Source organism: Brassica napus, chromosome C2 (assembly GCF_020379485.1).
Source record: "Brassica napus cultivar Da-Ae chromosome C2, Da-Ae, whole genome shotgun sequence".
Taxonomy (NCBI): Eukaryota; Viridiplantae; Streptophyta; class Magnoliopsida; order Brassicales; family Brassicaceae; genus Brassica; species Brassica napus.
Window position 1 is genome coordinate 25,693,038 of NC_063445.1, and position 21,568 is coordinate 25,714,605.

General features: G+C 39.1%; 3 protein-coding genes and 1 long non-coding RNA gene across 11 annotated transcripts; 1 reads left to right on the forward strand and 3 right to left on the reverse strand.

Moving 5' to 3' along the window:
• Positions 1-351: 351 nt before the first annotated feature.
• Positions 352-6,354, reverse strand: LOC106393846. The gene is made up of 6 exons (XM_013834503.1): positions 6,049-6,354; positions 5,608-5,892; positions 3,986-5,564; positions 881-960; positions 755-775; positions 352-468 (listed from the first exon to the last, which is right to left on the reverse strand). The coding sequence occupies exons 1-6, from the start codon at positions 6,352-6,354 to the stop codon at positions 352-354; spliced, it is 2,388 nt and encodes a 795-aa protein (XP_013689957.1).
• A 6,523-nt stretch (positions 6,355-12,877) lies between these two features.
• LOC106394671 (enhanced ethylene response protein 5-like) lies at positions 12,878-14,608 on the reverse strand. Of its 8 annotated transcripts, none has more exons than XR_007319455.1 (7): positions 14,404-14,608; positions 14,251-14,312; positions 14,105-14,162; positions 13,906-13,993; positions 13,741-13,818; positions 13,433-13,498; positions 12,878-13,359 (listed from the first exon to the last, which is right to left on the reverse strand). XR_007319455.1 is itself a non-coding variant. In XM_048747703.1 (7 exons), the coding sequence occupies exons 2-7, from the start codon at positions 14,272-14,274 to the stop codon at positions 13,306-13,308; spliced, it is 327 nt and encodes a 108-aa protein (XP_048603660.1). In that variant the 5' UTR covers positions 14,275-14,312; positions 14,404-14,608; the 3' UTR covers positions 12,878-13,305. The 8 variants fall into 8 exon arrangements, 4 of the variants coding, with proteins under 4 accessions (XP_048603660.1, XP_048603659.1, XP_022551916.1 ...); XM_048747703.1 differs by having other exon boundaries at positions 13,906-13,952; XR_007319454.1 differs by having other exon boundaries at positions 14,105-14,312.
• A 29-nt stretch (positions 14,609-14,637) lies between these two features.
• On the forward strand, positions 14,638-16,497 carry LOC111202933. The gene is made up of 3 exons (XR_002655854.2): positions 14,638-14,920; positions 15,132-15,271; positions 15,363-16,497. It is a non-coding gene; the product is annotated as an uncharacterized LOC111202933 (long non-coding RNA).
• A 3,912-nt stretch (positions 16,498-20,409) lies between these two features.
• Positions 20,410-21,309, reverse strand: LOC111203094. The gene has a single exon (XM_048748890.1). The coding sequence runs from the start codon at positions 21,307-21,309 to the stop codon at positions 20,410-20,412; it is 900 nt and encodes a 299-aa protein (XP_048604847.1).
• Positions 21,310-21,568: the final 259 nt, after the last annotated feature.

Genomic DNA, 21,568 nt, shown 5'->3' on the forward strand with positions numbered 1-21,568 from the left:
CTTATAAATTATGTTACAAACTCTTATAAATTGTTTTATAAGCCTTTCTAAATGGTTATAGATTATTATGAATGATTTAGGGACTTTATAATTGATTCGTAAACCTGTATAAACCTTATAAATTGTTTATTAACTTTAATGTTTTCATAAACATTTATAAATAGTTTATTAACTTTAACGTTTTCATAAACATTTATAAATTGTTTATAGACTTTAAAATTTCTTTTATAAGTCTTTATAAATTGTTTATAAAATTATCTAGAACCTAATCAGACAACATTCGCCCTTTAGTTGCAACATAGACTAGAAGAATACAAATTGTGTAGAGATACTGACTCAGCAAAAACAAAATTAGAGGGCAGGTTGGATTATATCCTTTGAAGGAAATTTAATATGGCCACAGAGACGCAAGCAAGCTCCTGTGTGGAATAGAGACTTCTCAAAGTCCCATATGTCACGTACAAGCACCTGCAGAAGCAACAAATTTGTAACTCACTTGCAGTTCTTAAAAAAAAAACTCAATTCTACGAGAAAAACTATGCTCTGCCGTTCAATGTCGAAAGACTAGATTATACTTGAGAGTTTAAAAAATGATTACTATTGAAAGAAACGCAGACATGTTGACTCTTGGCATTAGAAACAACATTTCTCAAAACATATAAGTAATAAAGGTAAGTATAATGCCAAAGTTACTTTGCAAACACGAGATTTTCTCATGAAGTGCATAAGGTTCGTAAACAAATCCATGGCTTACCCGCAACACTCTAACAGCACCCTGCACTTATAAATAGTTGATGTGAGACATCAAATCATAGGAAACAACTGACATATGAGACAAAAATGCAAGAAAGAGCAACAGAAACTGAGTTATTTAACACACCGTTTTCTGCAGCTGAGGTGGAGCCTTCACTTGCGTTGTAGCATACCTTTTATCACTGCTAAAGGGACAGACTCTGCAATCTAAGACACAAGAAGAAACTAAAAGAAATGTCAATGATTGGTCAATAAGACTTAAGAAAAAACCAAAGCCAATGATGAATTTGGTGATTACTATTGTAGATGAAAGCAAATGTGTGAGGGCAGGGTTGTGGCTCTCATATAAGCTTGAACATACCCTTCTTTCATGAGTGTCGGAAACTGAACATGTCAATTACATTACTAAATAACTTAGATTTATACAGGGTTATAAATATTCAAAAACTCAATGTTCACTATCGGAAATCTTTCTCTTAGATCTGACTATTAATAGATAACTCTTTCTCTTAGATCGAAACAACAAAATCCGAGAAAATTACTTACAAGTTGTGATTCTTGCTGAGGATTCTACATTTTGAGGTTTTGATTCTCGATCTCGTATGCTTCGTGGATTTGGACGGAGACATCGACGGCGGATCTGGACGGAGACGTCGACGGCGGAACTAAACGGAGACGTCGAAGGCGGGTCTGGACGTCGACGGTGGATCTGGACGACGGTTCGCGAGAGAGAGAGAGAGAGAGAGAGAGAGAGAGAGAGAGAGAGAGAGAGAGAGAGAGAGAGAGAGAGAGAGAGAGAGAGAGAGAGAGAGAGAGAGAGAGAGAGAGAGAGAGAGAGAGAGAGAGAGAGAGAGAGAGAGAGGGAGAGGGAGAGGGAGAGGGAGAGGGAGAGGGAGAGAGAGAAGATAAGTTAAGGGCAGTATTATCTTTTACACATTAATAAATGTGGTATTTTTGAAAATGTCATTTTATTGATGGTAAAGTTGAATAGTGGTATCAAGAAAAGTGTATAAGTAAAATTCCCCTATATATATATATATAAATATCTGGTCAAATCCCAATTAGTAATGAGGTTTTTTGGGAATAACGACCTAATAACAAATTCGTGAAGGTTTAGATCCAAAACGGACAATATCATACTAAACGAGGAGTTAGACATCTGGTGACGTACATTTGGCTCTATTTTAGCGTCTGGCTTCTAGCACGGACATCCGATCTAGCTCCGATATAACATCTAGCCCATAAGTACATCTGGTCTGTTACAACAGAATAGTTGGATTTGCATGAGACAAGTTTATCCCAAAATTGTAAAAAGGCTTCTCCTGTGACTTAAACTTCATTTAACATTATTCAACTATATATGAAGTCACATAAAATTCCACATTCAAAACAACAATTCCAATGCATAACTTACCACTTAGATGATCGTATTCACATCGCATAAATCTTAACATATAGTATATTAGTTTAGACTGATTCCACTACATCATCAATAACATCATGCTATCTAGGATACCATCTTAATCAAATTAAATTATAATTACCAAGACATAGTACCAACCTGCTAGGTGCCGTTATATGATGTTTATTGTCGTCGATCGAAGGAACAATGTCTATTGTTGGTTATGAGTTACTAGATGATTTTTATGTCCTCATGCACAAATACAAATATCAATAAAATAAATAGTATTATGTTATTTTAATTTGACATATGATTTTAGATATATAGTGTTTAATCGGTTTAATTATTTTTTGAGTATATTATATTGCATCTGCTTTTTGGTGTTATTACTATAATTATTCTTATAATTAGATTTTTAATTTTGGGTGTAAAATATTGGATTGATCCATTTATTCATTTATCGATATATTGAGTTAGATATATTTCTTTAATTTGAAATACATCTATATTTTGTTTTAATTAAACAAAATAAGATCAGTTTTATTTCAATGCACGAGTCTGGTTCTTCATCTACGATGTGTAAATATATTTTCATTTTTGTTTGTACATTTGATGTTGTTTTAAAAAAAAAACAATAAGAAAAAAATTAAAATGATGATCTATACGAAGTCGCATAAAATAACATAACTTATATACTTTTATAAGTTAATGAATGAATTTCAATATTTACAATATAATTAAATATTTTTTGAATTTTTAGTAATTTATATTTTCAATGTATAAAAAATATATTGAATACTATATCAATAATTTTAAACATAACTATTCAGATTAGTTTGGGTTTTATTATTAAGGATTGGGTGGTACAGATATAAACCAAAACTTAAAATCAAACTAAATATCAAGCAAAAGGAATTTTTGATAATGGTAAAATATAATATCTATAGTTCGCTAAAATATATTGATTTATAATATTTGATAATAATTCTGTAATTATTTGATTAAAATAGGTTTATAATAAGAAAAATTAGTTTCATTTATTAATGTGATTGGTTGTCAGCTTTAGAGTGCAATTGAAAAGCACAATTGGCAAGAAAAAAATAGAGTAAAAGATATTTATGCCGCGTTACGCCAGTTTTGTCCAATCAGGTAAAACATGTTTTCACTTTATTTACGCTAAAAGAAAGTAAAAGTAGAGTAATTAATTACTTTACATTAACTAGGAGGAAAATTTTAGGTTTTTTTTTTCATATTCCACTTTTTTCACTTTTTACTCCATTAAATACCAGTTACACCCTTAGAGTAAAAATTAAAAGTGAAAAAAATATTTAATTTCTCAATCGAGTAAAAACACGTTTCTTTCTATTTCCTCATATTACTAATCAAACAGAGGTAAATGTTGACACATGTTTACTCTCATATACATAACAGTAAACACATCATTTGTATACTAAATCACAAGTCACATGATGAATCAAATTCTGACACATGGCTTGTGATTAATATAATTTTAAAATAAACATTAAAATGCATCATTAATATAGTTAAAATTCTCTCGGATGAAAAATAAAATTGCTCTTAACCGTTCCTCAAATTTTTTTTTTTTGACGACAAACACCATGTTTTATTAATTCAAGACGAAACGGTTAGCATGTGGCGCTAACCATGTCGGAATCAAAGAGTTTACATGGGAGAAAATAGAGTTTTGGAGACGAGCTCCTTTGGCAAGGAGATCAACTATTACATTGCGATTACGAGGTATAAAGGAAATAGAAAATTCATGAAACTCAGATACCAAAAAGGAGAATTCATTCCATTCTGAAGCCAAACTTGGCCAATCTTCTTCTTCATTTATCAGCCTCACAAGCTCTAGGCAATCCGATTTGAAAGACATTGAAGTGTAGCCTAATTGCAAAGAATATTTCATTGCGCAAAGCAAGATGTTAAACTCTGCATGATGTGGGGATGAGACCTGTTGCATCCCAAGAGAACCATAGGTATGGGAACCTGGTTCGAAATAAAAAACAAAGCCGCCACCAAAGACGTTTGAATTCGTCACCCAGGATGCATCCACTTGGCATCGAGGGAATGGTGATTCATTCTGAACGTCTGCATTTGCAAATTTTGTCAGCGCTTTAGGTGATGATATAATTTGCGCCACTCGCCATTCTTCTTCTTCTCGAATAGCGTGGTTAACCGTATCCAGCGGTAGGATTTCCTTACCATTAAAAATCTTTTCATTCCATGCTTTCCAGATGAACCACGCGATCCATGGAAAGCAAGCCAGTGCAGTGGTAGGAGTACCCAGGTTTTTTGCCTTCAGGAGTAAGTAGTCAAAGTTTTCCACCAGCGAACCACTCGGGAAAGAACCTGGAGACGACGGTATTCCCGATAGAGCCCAGGTCTGGAGGGCAGGTGGGCATAGAAATAAGCAGTGATTAATTGTTTCCTCCTCAAATCCACATCTTGGGCAGGTACGATCCGTCCCGCAATGCCTATCAACAAGTCGACTACAGCTCGCTAAACACTCTGTTAGAGCTAGCCATAGGAAATACTTCCATATCATTGCCTTGAGGGCCGTCGTGCTTGGCTCTGTGACCTGTTGTTCTGTTTCTTCTTCTTTTAATTGTGAAGCAAGGTCGTACCCGGACTTAACCGTGTAAAGCCCTGACTTCGTATAGGTCCAGCAGAAACCGTCTTTTTTGCCAATATAACTGGGGCGTAAACTCCGTATTAACGGGATGTCTCCTGGGTCTATCAGCGCTTCCAGGAGGTCCGATCTCCATTGTTTCGAATTCTCATCAATGAGATAACTAACACGGAGGTCCTGGTCGCGATAGAATCCGGCGTCCATAGCTGCTCGTGCCGGTGACGTCGAGATCCATGGGTCTAGCCACACGCGTGTATCTTGTCCTGTTCCTATCATCTTTCGCAACCCTTCCCGCAGAAGGTCTTGAGCTGCTAGAATACTTCCCCATCCGTAGGATGGGGAGTTTGACGATTTAACTTCCATAGGACTAGTATGCCGGAAGTATCTTCCTTTCAGGACTCGGGCAAGGAGAGAGTTGGGATTGTGTAGTAGCCTCCACTGTTGCTTGGCTAGTAAGGCCAGATTAAAGTCATGCAGGTCTCTGAAACCTAGACCCCCTTTATCGAAAGACAAGCATATTTTCTCCCAGGCTATCCAATGCAGACCTTTATTGTTTGCTTTCGTGCTCCACCAAAACTTTGCTATTGCAGCTTGAAGCTTATTTATAATCTCCTTTGGTAGGAGGAAACATGACATTACATAGGTGGGAAGGGCTTGAGCGACTGATTTTAGAAGAACCTCTTTGCCTCCTTTTGATAAAAGTCTTGCCGACCAAGAATTGATCCGGTCATTAAGTCGCTTCCTAATGAAGGCAAAGACCTGTCGTTTAGATCCACAGATTTTTTCAGGTAGACCAAGGTACATTCTCATACCGCCTTCCTTTTGGATACCCAGCGTTTGCTTGAGCGCTTTTTTTTATCTCATGGTCGACTTTACTACCACACAAGATAGATGATTTCCCGGGATTTAATTGCTGTCCCGAAGCCTTCCCATACACTGTTATAATCCACATCAAATCAACACATTTCTGGACATCAGCTTTGCAGAAAAATAGGCTATTGTATGCAAAGAGGAGATGTGAAACAGCAGGACTTGCCCTCGCGATTTTTAGGCCAGTTATCCTACCTTCATCCTCTGCCCCTTTCAACTGTGAGATCAGAGCTTCAGTCAACAGAATAAACAGAAAGGGTGATAGCAGGTCTCCCTGACGTAAACCTCGAGATGGTTGAATATTTCCTTTTGGTTCCCCATTTAACAGAATTTGATATGTAACCGAGGAGATACACCATCGAATCCAGGATACCCATCTCTCCGAGAAGCCCAATTTTAATAACAGTGCCTCAAGGAAATTCCATTCGACCCGATCGTAAGCTTTGCTCATATCCGTCTTGATCACAACAAATTTTGCCTTACACATAGGATTGGTACGCAGGGCATGGAAGGCTTCCTGCGCCAGCAGAATATTATCTCGTATGAGTCGTTTCGCCGCAAAGGCGGATTGAGTCTCCAAGATTAACTTCGGGAGTAGTTTCTTCAGGCGGGAACATAAGATTTTTGAAATGATCTTATAGCTAACATTGCAGAGACTAATAGGCCAGAACTCCGTCATATCTCGCGGCCTTTCTGTCTTGGGAATCAGACAAATATTTTTTTGGTTTAGCCGTGGATCAAAATCACTTGTCTCAAAGAAATTCCTAACCATCGCTATTATCTCTTTTGCTGTAACCTCCCAAAAGCTATGATAGAAGAGGCTTGTCATACCGTCCGGGCCAGGTGCCTTATCGGGATTGATATTGTCGATGGCCTTCCTGATTTCTTCATCGGTTGGTATTCACGTCAAGGTCTCATTCATGGTTGGAGTAACTTTCACGGAAATAAACCGGAGAGCTTCCTCAAAATCTCATGTCTCTGATGTGGTAAAGAGATTTTGAAAATACTCAAAAGCAACTTTTTCAATGTTTTCTTCGCTTTCAGCTCATCCTCCGCCTGGTTTTTTCAGTTTTGTGATCCGATTACGAGCTCGTCTCTGTTTAGTAATGGCGTGGAAGAATTTTGTATTTCTATCTCCATATTTTAGCCACAAAGCCCGACTCTTCTGCCTCCAATATAGTTCCTCTTCCCGAAAGGCTGTGCATAGGTTCCACTTAAGGTTTAGGAGCTCTTCACTCATGACGGAATCATCGGTATGGGCTTTCTCGAGTTGCTCCTTAATGGTTTCAATCTTCTTCTGCGTATTGGAGGGGTTCGATTTTTTCCATCTTGAGATCGCACGGCGAACATCGCATAATTTAATATGGAGCGTGCGATTTCCATTAGTTTCTTCTGGTCCCCATCCCTCTTCGATTGCTTCCTTTAGACCTTTCTTATCTAGCCATCGTCTATCAAACTTGAAACTTCTCTGGAGTCTGACAGATCGAGATTGAATCCTTGTAAGAACAGGCCGGTGGTCAGAACCCCATAGCTTTAGGTACTCCACATTGGTGTGGGTGAAGATGTGGTGCCCATCTTTGTTGCCTATAGTACGGTCCAAGCGGCATTGAACTTTGCCGGATCTGCGGTAGCCCATCCATGTCATGGGGTTACCCTTGTACGGGAACTCAATCATTCCACAATCAGCTAGCATGGATTTAAAGGCAAGGAAACAAGTCTCAGGTCTTTTTCTTCCTCCTCTCTTCTCATGGTTCCCGGTAATCTCGTTGAAGTCGCCACTCATTCGGGTCAATCTTTCCCATACGTAGTCTCGGCACTCCACGACCGGATCACCATAAACAAAAGTCATAAAAACTTTGTGTCCCTCTATAGTAGCTGAAATATCAATCATACGATTATAGAAATAGAGAATAGACACATCATAAGAATCCATATAAAAAGTGCTAGTCCACCGCTTCTACCTTCCTGTTCCACGGTGAACAATTTATTATAACCAAACGAAAATTGAAAGTCTTGCAGAAAAGAACGAGTGTTTTTTGTTTCAGAAAGAAAAAGAAAAGAAGGTGCAAAAAAACGATGTAACTCCCGGAGATGTTGCTTGGTCAAATAGGCTCCGGCCCCTTGACAGTTCCATGAAATTGTATTCGTATCTTCTTACTGGGTGGTTTCTGGGACCCCACCGAACCTGAAACAAAAGACATCGTACTTTTAGCAGATGTAAACACCTCATGACGAGGGACAGCATGAGAGTTAGATTTCCTTAAATTACCCGAGCCTCTCTTTCTCGGAGATGGACGTCCTCTTAGCGCATTCAGCTTCTTGGAAGCTTGAGCTCCCTTCAATTCCATGCTTTGGATAGTTTTCTTTTTTTCTTTTGTGCCACCCATCTTACCTTGACTCGTTCCTATTGGCAGGGTCCTCGATAAGACAACGCTCTTGTTTTTAGTTTGTTACGTCTTGGTGGGCTGCGGTGCTTTAGCCGCTTCTGAAGTTACACTGTTATCATTGTTCACATCATTTGCTAGAGAGAGTTGTGAGATAGCAATTATCTCTGCATCATAACCAGGTTCATCAACCAGAAGATCATCGTTTTGGACCATTGTCTCATCCATTACTGCATCACCAAACTCCTCCGCTAGCTTATCGACTTCAGCCTCCTCTTCTCTAGTCAGAACCATATCATCAATGTGGCTCGATTTCATCAGGGTCACTAGGTCTAGGCAAGGTTCCTCGGGTTCATCCCTAAGTCTGAGCGGGGAGGATACAAACCTGGGAGCAATTGGAGTCAAGTGGGTCCTTTCTTTCCTGAATACAACAGTACCTATGTCCCTGGTTAGCATCGTCTGAGGGGGTAGGAGAATTGGCAGTTGGTTCTTCCTGTATGGTTGCTTTTCCTTTGAGACATCTTCGTCTTTCTTCGGTGGTTTCGTTTTTATGTACCACCAGAACTCCAGTACCTTGCCACCCATGCTACTACGCTCATGTAATCCACCTGATATGGTTTGTTGCGAATCTGCTTTCTTAGGGGTATGGGTTCTTTGATGCTTCGGATTTGTAACAGTTCTGGAGGGGCTAGAGCTTTTTCCTTCATTCACCTCAGCCCGCGGTCTCCTGACTTGATGAGAGGCCTGTGATTTGTGAGAATAGTGTCGCTCCTTCCAGCTATAAGGCTCACTTCCTCTCTCTTGATCCATCGAGCCTTGCCTCAGTCGAGAGTTATAGGCCTCTGCCGTTTTTCTATCTTTACCATCAACTCGACCCTCTAGCCGGTTCCACACGGTAGAATTTTGGTTGTACCGTGGAATTCGCACCTCCCTCTCCTCTCTTCTACGCTCCATCGTCTTTGAAGGGCCATCACAGTTCGCGAAGGCTTTTGAAGTCCAATAGTTGTCTGATTCCTTTTGTCGCTTACCATCTCTGGATTGACCAGGAAAACCCCCCCTCTTTGGGGAACGCTGATTGGCTTCACAGTTTGGGGACCGTGGTCTCTTGTTACTTGGTGCACTGCCCTTGTAGTCCCCCCCCCCCGGTCCAGCCAGAGCTTGGTACGTGTGGGCTTGAGAGGCCGATGCGTTGAGCTCCCGAAATTCTTTTATCTTTTTCTCACGCTCCTCCTAAGCCAGATCCAAACAAGAGTAAATATCATGGGAGATACGTTTACATCCATAGCAGTGACGGTTGAGGCCTTCGTATGCATGTATACTTTTCCGAAATCTCCATTGGGAAATTCCACTTTTGCCTCCATCTTTAGAGGTTGATCTGCATCAATAGCGACTTGGATACGAGCGTTCTTTGCATCAATATCCACCTTCTTGCCCAGTGCTTTTGCAATTGCATTGAAGGTATCATCATTCCAGAAGTGCACTGGTACACCCGTGATCTTGATCCAAAAAGGGATCGTGTTGGGGAAGTTTTCGCTTGTTGATGGTTCCCATCGTTCCAGAGCAAAGATCCAATGATTAAAGTGACAAGGCCTCTTATTCAGCACCATGACGAGATCTTCCTCCTTATCAAAATCAAAGCGGAACCGGCCGTTACCCAGATTCACCCCGCGTGCTCTCCCTTCCACGTTCCAGATACGAGCTCTCGGAAGGAGGGCAATCATCGCTTCAACACTTCTTCCTCCTCTGTGAAAGACTCTACCAATAAGTGTTCTCTTGAAACGTTCAAACGCCTCAGACAGATCACATGCTGGGATGCAGATAATCTCATCCTTTGCTGCCAGATCCAGATTACGCCGTGCTGAGGAAGGGTTGCCTCCTTGACGGATTAGGTTTGACTGTGAAATCATCGTCCGGAATAGGATAATCACACAAAACTTAGCACAGAGCTAGAATATCAAAGAGAAACCTTTAGGCTTTCGTAATGGAATAAGTATGCTTTTTGGAAAAAGAGCGAAATAACGTAGTAAACAACTAGATCGGATTGTTTTAAAGCCGTTATAACCCTACAAGGCCTAAACAAGAAGTGTGGAGTAGTCTTCCTTGCGTAGGAGGTAAGGTTACAATGATATTGTCGTCGAGCGCCGTCAGAGATTTTGGATCTGATAATCGCCTAGCACATCTCCCAAAACCCTAGTCATCTTTTAACTAAGACTATTCAACCGTTCCTCAATTAAAGCCACTATCTCCACCACTTTGCACGTAAATCAATTCTTTTTTTTCTTGTGCACGAACTGTAGAACATTTAACCAAATATTTTTTACAAGCCTATCTTCTTTTCTTACGGGTTTCTTCATATCTTTTTCTGCATTAATTTCAAACTTTTATCATTCATCACCTGGATTACTTTGTTACTTTGTATGATGGGTTTCTTCTCACTAAATTCATAACGAGTTCATATGAAACTTATGCTTCAAAATCTGAGTAAACAAAACCTTAAAAGCATTAATTAGTCTTGGTATTGCTCAGTTTATAAAACTATTTTAGTTTGCTGTAGGCGTGCATGAGAAATCAAAACTACAAGAAAGGAGAAGAAGATATGAGCAAATAAAGAAAAGTTTGGATGATATATGTTGTAAGTAAAAAGTTGGTGAAGGTTGAAGACGAATGGAATATACAGAGTTCAGAACGTTTGATCATTCATAATTCAGATAAACAATAATTTTGTTTACTTTTTAATTTTTACAATTTTTAAAACTAAATTTCTAATCATTTTCTGTAATTAATTTTGAACTTTTTCAAGTTATCTTTTACAAATTTCCTGGATTGTTTTAGTAACTATTGAAAACATAAAATAATTAATATTTTCCTGGGTAATTGTGTTTTTATATAGGAAATATATAAAATTAATTATTTTTTAAATATGTGTGCACAAACCCAAAATGATACTTAAATTGAAACATATGGAGTAAATGAAAAAACAGTTTTCGTTTTAATAAAACAAGCTAAAAACTCAGTTCACCCCATCGCCCCCCAAAAAATGATGAAGAAATCACATTTCAGATGTTAAATCACATTTCCAAATTAATCATGTATAAATGTGTGTTGATGGTTTGTTTTGGTATATTCATCTCCCACTGATAAATCAAAGTTACATTATATATGTAATTTTAGTTATATATAATTGAAATTTGGTTTTCTTTGTAACAAAAAAAATATTCCCATGCTTAGCATGGGGTCCATACTAGTTTACTCTATTTTACTCTTCTTTCCATTTCTATTTCTACTCTTATTTTCACCTAACTTTCTTCTCATTTACCCTTCATTATCCAATCACACTCAAAGTATGGCTGGAAGATATGATTAGAGTAGCAAAATTTAGAGTAAAATAGTTTACTGTCAGTTTCACTCAAATACAACTAATCACGATAAAATAGCTGAATTTTGATTTCAGTTAAAATTCTGTTAAAATTTGGTTCAATCGGATTAATTTCGGTTTGTTCAGTTTGAAATTTTGGTTGATTCCGTTAGCTCATTTTGAAATTTAGTTAACAATTTTTTGTTTGAAAAATCGAATAACCTATCACCGGATCGAACCGAATCAAAACCGATTTTTCATAAACATGCCGAACTGAACCAAACTCATTACCGAACTAACCAAAATTTCAGTTCAGAGAGTTCAATTCGGTTATAAATCGCATGCCTACTTACTTTAACATACAAGAAAATATTACTCACCAAAAGCTGCACAAAGAGAACAATAGCAGCGAAGAGAAGGGTAATACTATTTACTTTTACCTTTTTTATGTATGTAAGTGTAGTGTGTGACAAATTAAGCTTAAGATGAACTAGGAGTGGATATTTGGATTTAGTTCAGATATATTTAAAATTTTGAAATTCAGGACATTTATAAATTTTAGTTCGGGTTTGGTTAGGGTTTGGATAACCCGTTTAAATTATTTGTAAAATTTAATATTCATATATACTTTAAATTTTTCAAAATCTAAAAATAAAATAATATATAACTTAGAAATTTGAATAATATATGCCAAAATACCTAAACTTAACTTAAAAATTAGCTTGAATATTTAAATGGGAAATTAATAGATATATGTATAATATTTGGTGTTTTGAGTATTGTTTAGCTATTTTATATATTTACTTTTGAGTATATGTATATATTTTCAAGTATTTTGGAAAATTTTAAAATATCAAATATATTTTGATATTTTAAGATATTAACTCGTAAATAATTAATATAAGTATACATTTAGATACCAAAAATATTTCGGATCGGATTCTGTTTCGGTTCTTTATATACCAAAGTTTTAAACCCGTTCAAGTGTTTAACTAGTTTTGGTTTGCATTTAGTATTACTTTTTCGGATTAAATTCGGTTCTTTGGATTTAACTTTTTTGTCCAGCGTAAATCTCCATTTATGCGGACATGATGGTTAGTTTAGTCTTTTACTTTTATCATACAATAAAAGTTTTAACCCAACAAAGGAAACACATACTGACAACTAGGTAACTGGAGACATTCACTATAATCTATCCTTTTAAGGACAGGGATGGACATTGCTACTTTGATGTTTGTTCTTGTGCTGCTTTTGATGAAGCCAGCTACGAATCTGATGAAGATATTCGCATACGTCGAAGAAAGAAGAAAGATCCGCTCTACAAAAGATATCTCGAAGAAGCTGGATGCCTTAATGCAACCTAAGCGAGTGGTTCGCCTAGAGGTCAAGACTGAAGAAGATAAGAGCACCTCCTAGACGTTTTCAAAATAGGGTATAAAATTTAATATAGTTAGATAATTAACTTTTGGTTTTTTTTTTTCAAAATATATCGGCATTGATGGTTCATAATAGTTGATCCACAAAATACATAGCTTTGTTTTTTTTTTTAATATAAATTTTCTTGACACTGGTTGAATGGTTCGTATATAGTGAGGTTCCCCAAACTGTTCCGCGATAAGCTTTTTATTTCTTGATTAGCCTTTCGTGACTGTCTCTACACGGTGATATGGAGCAGGAACTGGAGAGTGATTCATCACTTTCTATTCTGCAAAGAGTTTAATGAGACCAGAGATCACCTATGTTTTACTTGTCCCTACTCTTATTCAATTTGGACTATTCTCTCTTCAAACCTTCTCTATTCCATGATTAATACGGACTGGCATAACGTCGAGATCCATATCTATCTCTAGCCATCTAAGTGCTTTGGCAATCACTTTTTTTTTTTTTTTGTTCAACTGGCAATCACTTCAAGCTTCAGTTGGTGACCTCTCGCTGGATCACTCAGCTTCGGGATGATAAAAAAAAAAAAGAGTTATGAAACTGAAGAAACCTGAGAGTGTTTTACAACAACTACTTACATTTTCTTCATGAGTCCCTGGTAGACTTGGAGCTCCAGCTTTTCCAAGACACCGGACCTCAAGAACCTGATTGATATCAAGTTGTTCAGTGATCTAATAATCCAAATTAAACAATCTTATATATGATTGACTAACAAGAGCATCTCTACTCTCATTTAACCTGTTAGCTCTATAACTAACCAGCCACTGCTGAGCTGTGAACACAGCTACAATACACTAGAAGCCACCTACGCTAATCACAATGCTCTTACACTAGTCTAACACAAGGATGTAGATAAGTACAGTAAGAGGTCAACAGAAAGACATACCGATCTTCTTGTTCTTGAAGAGCTATGTTGACGAAGCCTGAGATCACCCTTTCTCGGAGCTTGCACAACATTCATGTACTGGACACATAGCGAAGTTGGATTAAGAGATATCAATTTGATGTATAATTGAAGAGACTATTACAAAACAAAAGGAATAGTTGTTACCTCATGAAGATTATACTTTGGCAGCAGTTTATCGTTTGGTAAGATTCCTAAAGAAAGTTTCACTGGTATTAAATACTTCAATATCATCCTGAATATAATAAGCCAATTATCCTCATAAAGCAATGAAACGCATAAAGGTTAATCACTAATCAGAGAGTAAACCACAAAATGAACCACAGAAAATCTATCAGTGACTCACCAGCAGGAAAATTCTCGTTGAAGACTTCAAATCTTCCAGTATGACACATGTATGTAACCTGCATAGTTTGTGAATTATATAAAAAAAAAACACAAAATAAATGTATAATGAAAATCCGGAGGCCAGAAACTAAAACTGCACAGGACATTGTCTCTTCTCGCAAACTCCATATCCGAGCAGTATCAATATACTCAAGGAAGATTCAGTCCTATCCAAGTAGACACATGAACTCAAATTTTATCACATGGTTTCAAGCCCTAATCTAGAACTTATTAACCAAAACAGAGAAATTTAAGCACCTGGAAGAGAAAGAGAGGAGGCGACAAAGCATAGAAGAGTCTTCGTATGAAACGGCGTCGCAGAAGCGGTTTAGATACTCAGTGATTCGCCACCCATACATCTCTGCGTCGATTACCGTGGAAAAAGAACCGGTTCGGTTTAGGTTGGTTTTATAAGAACGGTAGACCGGTTCGATTACGAAAATTAAATCGACTCATATTTTTAAAACATAACCGTCGGGAGAAACGCGTGTTGTCAAACGCTTGATCGATTCGAGACCGACTCAAAAATTAGAGAGAGAGAGAGAGAGAGAGAGAGAGAGAGAGAGAGAGAGAGAGATTAAATTATCTCCCAAATCAAAACTAGTTTTCGTATTTTCTCTCTTCTTATATCGATCCAGATTAGTAATAAGTGTTTTGATCTCTTTCTGCAAATCGTGAATTCGCATCAAATCTCTCATGGCAATTTTATTGATGTTGATCAGAAGTTCCTTTTCTCGTTCGCCAGGAACCGATCCGACTCTCGCTCGTCGTCGAGGTACATCTCTGTATGTTTTAGGGTTTCCAAAATTGTTCAAATCCACTGAAACCAAACGATGTATGCCTCTCTATGTTAGGGTTTCGTGTAACTCCTGTACCAAACGCTGTCGTTTTTTTCAGTTCTGATCATATTTGTTTTCATCTTTGCGACACTAGTATTTACTGTTAGTAGCTTCTTTTATACTCACTTCTTTGGAGTTTTATAACAGAAACAGAGAATAAGAAGAAGAAGAAGAAGAAGAAGACTTTAAACAAGATTCAAGTGATGAAGCTTTTGGTGGATGACAAGCAGTCTGAGTTAGAGCGAGCAGATGACAGAACATTACCTCAAAAGCAACCTGTGAGGGGGGTATATATTTCTAATGCCTCACGTAGCATTTTACATACGAGTTTTATAACATAAATGTTCCTGAAGATTTTAGCTTCTTTTTTTTTTGCAGTGATCTTTGTTTCTCCGCTTCACACCGTCTCTCTAAGGTAGATTCTCTCTATGTCGTTAGAGTTTCCCGTTTTATTTTGAAGCGCTTTAAAGCTTTTTGTTTTCTTATGGTTTTATCAGAACCATGAGCTTAGGTAGACGTTCTTCTCATGTTCTACCACATCTTGTTTGGGAACATTGTTTTTGTTTTTGTTTTTGTTTTTCACCCCCCCCCCCCCCCCCCCCCCCCCCCCCAAAAAAAAGATAGTGTTCTGATTGATTCTTATTTGGGAACATTGTTTTGTTTTGGTTTTGTTTTGTTTTTATTTTTCAAACCCCAAAAAAGATCATAGACAGACACTAATCTAATTGTGTTCTGTTAGATTCTTATTTGGAAACATTGTCCCTTGCTGCCTCTAGAAGAAACTTATGCCATCCCCTATAGCAAGATTGTAATTGGACCGAGAATATGGGTTGGTAGTGCATGTATGTATAAAGAAGGATGTTAGGGGATGGCAAATAAGAGCATGCGGCTCAATAGTCTTAAAGACAAAAAAAAAAAAAAAAAAAGACTTTTACTACCCACGGCTTGACAAGAATCTGTTTTCAGTTATTTGAATGGTACAGTTTGAGAAAGTCTTAAGACAAAGACTATAACTGAAAACAGATTACTTACCCACCGCTTACAAAGATTTCTTACCCACGGCTTAACGAGAATCTGTTTTCATTTATTTGAATGGTACGGCTTGAGAAAGTCTTAAGACAGAGACTATAGCTGAAAACAGATTCCTTACCCACGGCTTACCAATGTCTTGACAAAGACAAAGAAAATGTGGGAGGGTTAAGACTTGTCGGATTGGAATAAACGATCGACACAACTTACAAGTCTTAAAGACAAAAGACTTTTACTACCCACGGCTTGACCAGAATCTGTTTTCAGTTATTTGAATGGTTACGGTTTGAGAAAGTCTGAAGACATTTGCTAAAAAAAAAGAAGTGTAAAGACAAAGTGCTGTGAACAAGAGATGAAATCGTGTTCTGTGTCTGTATTATTTCTGAATCAAAGTGTTCCCTTATATAGGATACAAGGGATAGATAAAAGGAAAGTATCCAAATCATAAACCTAGAGTAAAAAGGAAAACCTCCTAATGGATAAACATGAAAGATAAATGGAAACTCTAAACAAGGGAGGCGGCCGACTCTCTCTCCTTTGGGCCGCGGTCTCTCTCTCTATGGGCCACGGTTTTGGCCTTTGGCTTCTAGCAATCCACATTGTTCATAACACTCCCACTTGGATGCTAGAACCATATGGGCTCGTATCATGCACGATGTTGCCTCGTTAAAACCTCTCTAGGAAAACCAAAAACCCAAGGTGGGAAAAAATGGAAACCGTAGACAGGAAAAAGAGTATAACGCATGACACTCCCCCTGATGAAGGCATCACTGCAGATCCTTCAGGCGGCGCATCCCAATCTGATGAACCAGCTTCCTGAATGTTGAGGTTGGTAGAGACTTGGTGAAAAGGTCGGCTGAGTTGTCGCTGGATCGAACTTGAACTACTTGGACCTCCTTTGCCTTCTGCAGATCGTGGGTGAAAAAGAACTTGGGCAGGATGTGCTTGGTCCTGTCTCCTTTGATGTATCCTTCCTTGAGCTGAGCAATGCACGCTGCATTGTCCTCGTAGATGATCATTGGCTCTTCTTTTGTCCCACGGACATACCACTCTCTTTTAAGACATGGCCGGTCATGTTCCTCAACCAGACAAGTTCACGGCTTGCCTCATACATGGCTATGATCTCGGCGTGGTTGGATGATGTAGAACCTAAGGATTGCTTTGTTGAACGCCAACATATTGCGGCTCCACTATGTGTAAATACATATCCAGTTTGAGATCTAGCCTGGTGTGGGTCAGATAAGTACCCAGCATCTGCATATCCGACCAAATTCTCTCCTGGCCGGTTGGTATAGAACAAACCAAGATCTTTTGTTCCTTGCAGATATCTGAACAGATGTTTCACTCCGTTCCAATGCCTTAAAGTCGGACATGATCCAAATCTGGATAGTAAACTCACGGCAAAGCTTATGTCCGGTCTAGTATGACTAGCTAAATACATTAAGGCCCCAATGGCACTTAAGTAAGGCACTTCCGATCCAAGCGGTTCCTCGTCGGGTTTCTTTGGACCGAATGGATCCTTTTCAAGGTCTAAGGACCTTACGACCATAGGACACGGCAATGGGTGTGCCTGGTCCATACTGAATTGCTTGAGTATCTTCTCTGTATAAGTTTCTTGATGCACAAGGATGCCATTTGCCTTATACTCAAACTTTATTCCCAAACAGAACTTAGTTTTTCCTAAGTCTTTCATTTCGAATTCTTTCTTTAGACACTCGACGGTTTGGGAAATCTCTTCTGAGGTTCCTATTATGTTCAGGTCGTCCACATAGACAGACATTATAACATAGCCCTTGCTGTCAAACTTCTTTATGAATATACATGGACTTATTGGATCGTTCTTATAACCCTCTTTGGTTAAGTACTCAGATAACCGGTTGTACCACATCCGACCTGACTGTTTTAAACCGTACAAGGCTTTGTTTAGCTTAATGCAATGTTGTTCTCGAGAACCTTTCTTATCTTTGAGCTCAATGCCTTCTGGAACTCTCATATGTATCTCATTGTCCAGTGGTCCGTACAGGTATGCGGTGACTACATCCATCAGGCGCAAATCCATGTTTTCTTTCACGGCCAGACTGATTAAATATCTCAATGTAGTCGCATCCACCACAGGGGAATAAGTTTCCTCATAGTCTATTCCAGGTCTCTGTGAGAATCCTTGTGCTACAAGCCGTGCTTTGTATCTCACTACTTCTCATTTCTCTTCCTTACAAAGACCCATTTGTATCCCACTGGTTTGACATCTCTCGGTGTCAAGATTATAGGGCCAAAAACGCCTCTCTTTCTCAATGACTCTAACTCCACGTTTATTGCTTGTTTCCATTTGATCCAATCTGATCTTAGCATGCATTCTTGTATGGACGTGGGTTCTAGATCCTCATCTTTATCCATGATCTCAAGTGCCACTTTATATGCAAATAAATCATCAACGTTGATATCTTTTCTGTTCCATTGTTTTCCAGACATCACATGGTTTATAGAGATCTCTTGATTGTCCGGCTCTTGTGTCCCATGAAGTCCAGCGTCCCGGACCTCACTTGGAGGAACGGCCGGATCATCGGGTGTGGTCGGTACACTCGGCTCTACCATTCTGGTCGGCTCGACCGATCCATCTATGTCCTGGACGGTTTCTTTGATGCTCTCGGTTCCAGCACCTTTCTTGGATTTCCGAGGCTGTTTGTCTTTGGAACCAATTGGTCTGCCACGTTTTAGACGTTGCTTAGACTCTGTAGCCACTTGACACTGTCCATCTTGGACGTCTAATCTTACAGGTGCATTACAAGCCGGGATATGTGATATTGTCACTCTATTTGGGTCAGCAAATGTATCTGGCAATCTATTAGCTAGCTCTTGTAGATGTATTATCTTTTGGACTTCTAAATCACAATCTTTAGTCCGAGGATCTTGCCAAGATGTCGATGGTCTAATCCAATTCTTTTGTTATCAACCGGCTGTTATCTCCCCCTAAGGACGGATATGTGGACTCATCAAACTGTGAGTCTTCGTATCTGGCTTTAAACAAATCACCGGTTGTTGGCTCAAGATACTTAATAATGCTTGGGGATTCATATCCTACGTATATTCCCATCCTTCTCTGCGGTCCCATTTTAGTTCTCTGTGGTGGAGCAATTGGAACGTAGACGGCACATCCAAATGTTTTGATGTGGGACACGTCTGGCTCATGACCCGTAAGTAATTGGGATGGCGAATATCTATGCTCACTAGATGGCCTGATGCGTATCAGTTCAGTTGCTTGTAAAACCGCATGTCCCCATGCTGATACCGGAAGTTTAGACTTCATAAGTAATGGACGGGCTATCAGCTGGATACGTTTAATGAAGGACTCGGCCAAGCCGTTCTGTGTATGGACATGTGCCACGGAGTGTTCTACTTTTACCCCCATGGACATACAGTATTCATTAAACGCCTGGGACGTGAACTCACCAGCATTGTCTAGACGTATAGTCTTAAGTGGAAAGTCTGGGAAATGTGCTCTCAGTCTTATCATCTGAGCAAGCAGCCGTGCAAAGGCTAGGTTCCGAGTGGACAATAGACATACATGCGACCATCTGGTCGATGCATCAATAAGGACCATAAAATATCTAAACGTCCCACATGGTGGGTGTATTGGTCTGCATATGTCCCCTTGGATTCTTTCCAGAAAGTTCAAGGTTTCTTTATTAACCTTGGTTGGTGATGGCCTGGTTATGAGTTTCCCTTGTGCACATGCAGCACATGTGAGATTTCGTGGGATCACTCCTTTGAAAGTGTGCCCTTGAGAATTCATCATCAATTTTCGCATCATTCCTGTTCCGGGATGGCCAAGCCGGTTATGCCATAAAGTGAATAGCTCTGAGGCGTTTGCCTCGACCATACTGATCCGTGCATAGTAAAGACCAGTAGACATTGCGGGCATGGTCTCTAGGATCTTTTTATTGCCTTTGGTGATCAAGGTTATGTTAAGGAATTCTTTGTTTCCTTCTTCCCATGTTTCAAGGTGGAAACCGTTCAACCTTATGTCCTTGAAACTCAGTAAGCTTCTTCTAGAGCTTGGGGAATACAAGGCGGTTTTGATCTCTAGGTGAGTGCCCTTGGGCATCATCACATAGGCCTGGCCGTGACCTTCAATCAGGCTGGCCTCACCCGCAATGGTTTGTACCTTTGCACTTTGCAATGTGAGATTCATAAAGTACCTTTTGTCTCTTAGGATCGTGTGACTTGTGCCACTATCCACCACAAGTACACTCATCTCATCATTCATTTCTATAAATAAAATTTCTAGATTTTAGAGACTTTGTAATATCTTAAAACTTTCATTAATGTAAATGTCATTTCATAAAGTAAAAACACCAAATCAAACACATAAAGCAATAAGACAATGTGATTCGAAAAACTAGTCCTTTAGACAGTCGGACGTCTCAAAATCCATTTGGTCATCTTTGCTGTCCCTGTCGGATTCATTGTCAGCATCATATCCCTTGTCATCTTGACCGTTCTCTTGGATCATATTTGCCTCCGGGTTCTTGTTCTTGATACTCTCTTGATAGAGTTCGCACAAGTGCTTTGGAGTTCTACAGTTCTTGGCCCAATGATTGTCCATCCCGCATCTGTGACATAAAGACTTGGGCGTGTAAGATGGTTTGGATATGCCACCTCGTCCACGGCCATAACTCCCTCGACCCCGACCGTAATTGGAACCACGACCACGGTTATGGTGGTTTCCCCTTCGGCCGGCTGAGTAGTTATCTCTACCGTTATGATTGTCACGTCTACGCCCCCTGTACCCACCACGGCCTTGACCGTATGGTTTCCTGTTGTCTTGGGCGTAGTAGGTTTCTTTGGGATCTTTCTTTTCCACATCATGGGCTTCGGGTAATGGTGCTGTCCCGACCGGCCTTGCTCCACTATTTTTCATAAGGAGTTCATTGTTCGCCTCGGCCAGGAGAAGACATGAGATCAGATCAGTATATGTGGCAAAACCTTTTGTCCTGTACTGCTGCTGCAACACAGAATTCGACTGATTGAAAGTCGTGTAGGTCTTTTCAAGCATCATCACATCGGACACTTCTTCACCACACAACCTTAGTATATAAACGATTTTGAACAAGGCTGAATTGTATTCGTCCACGGACTTAAAGTCCATGAATCTGAGATGCATCCAGTCGTGTCTTGCCTTTGGAAGCAACACCATCTTTTGGTGATCGTATCTGTGCTTTAAAGCATTCCAAAGATCGAGTGGACTCTCAATTGTCATGTACTGATCCTTAAGACCTTTGATGAGATGATGGCGCATATAACATATGGCCCTGTATCTATTCTTTTCATTCTCATCATTACCCTCAGTGATGGTATCACCGAGTCCCTTGGACTTTAGACTAATCCTTGTGTCTAGCGCCCACTGCAAGTAATTGTCTCCAGAGAGATTAAGGGCTGCATAGTCTCTGTTTGCTATTTTCGACATCTGATCCACATTTATCATTCAAGACATTAGATATACAATGGGATCACGTGGCCGCATGATATATGCAAGCTCGGCCACAACACGTCTTATG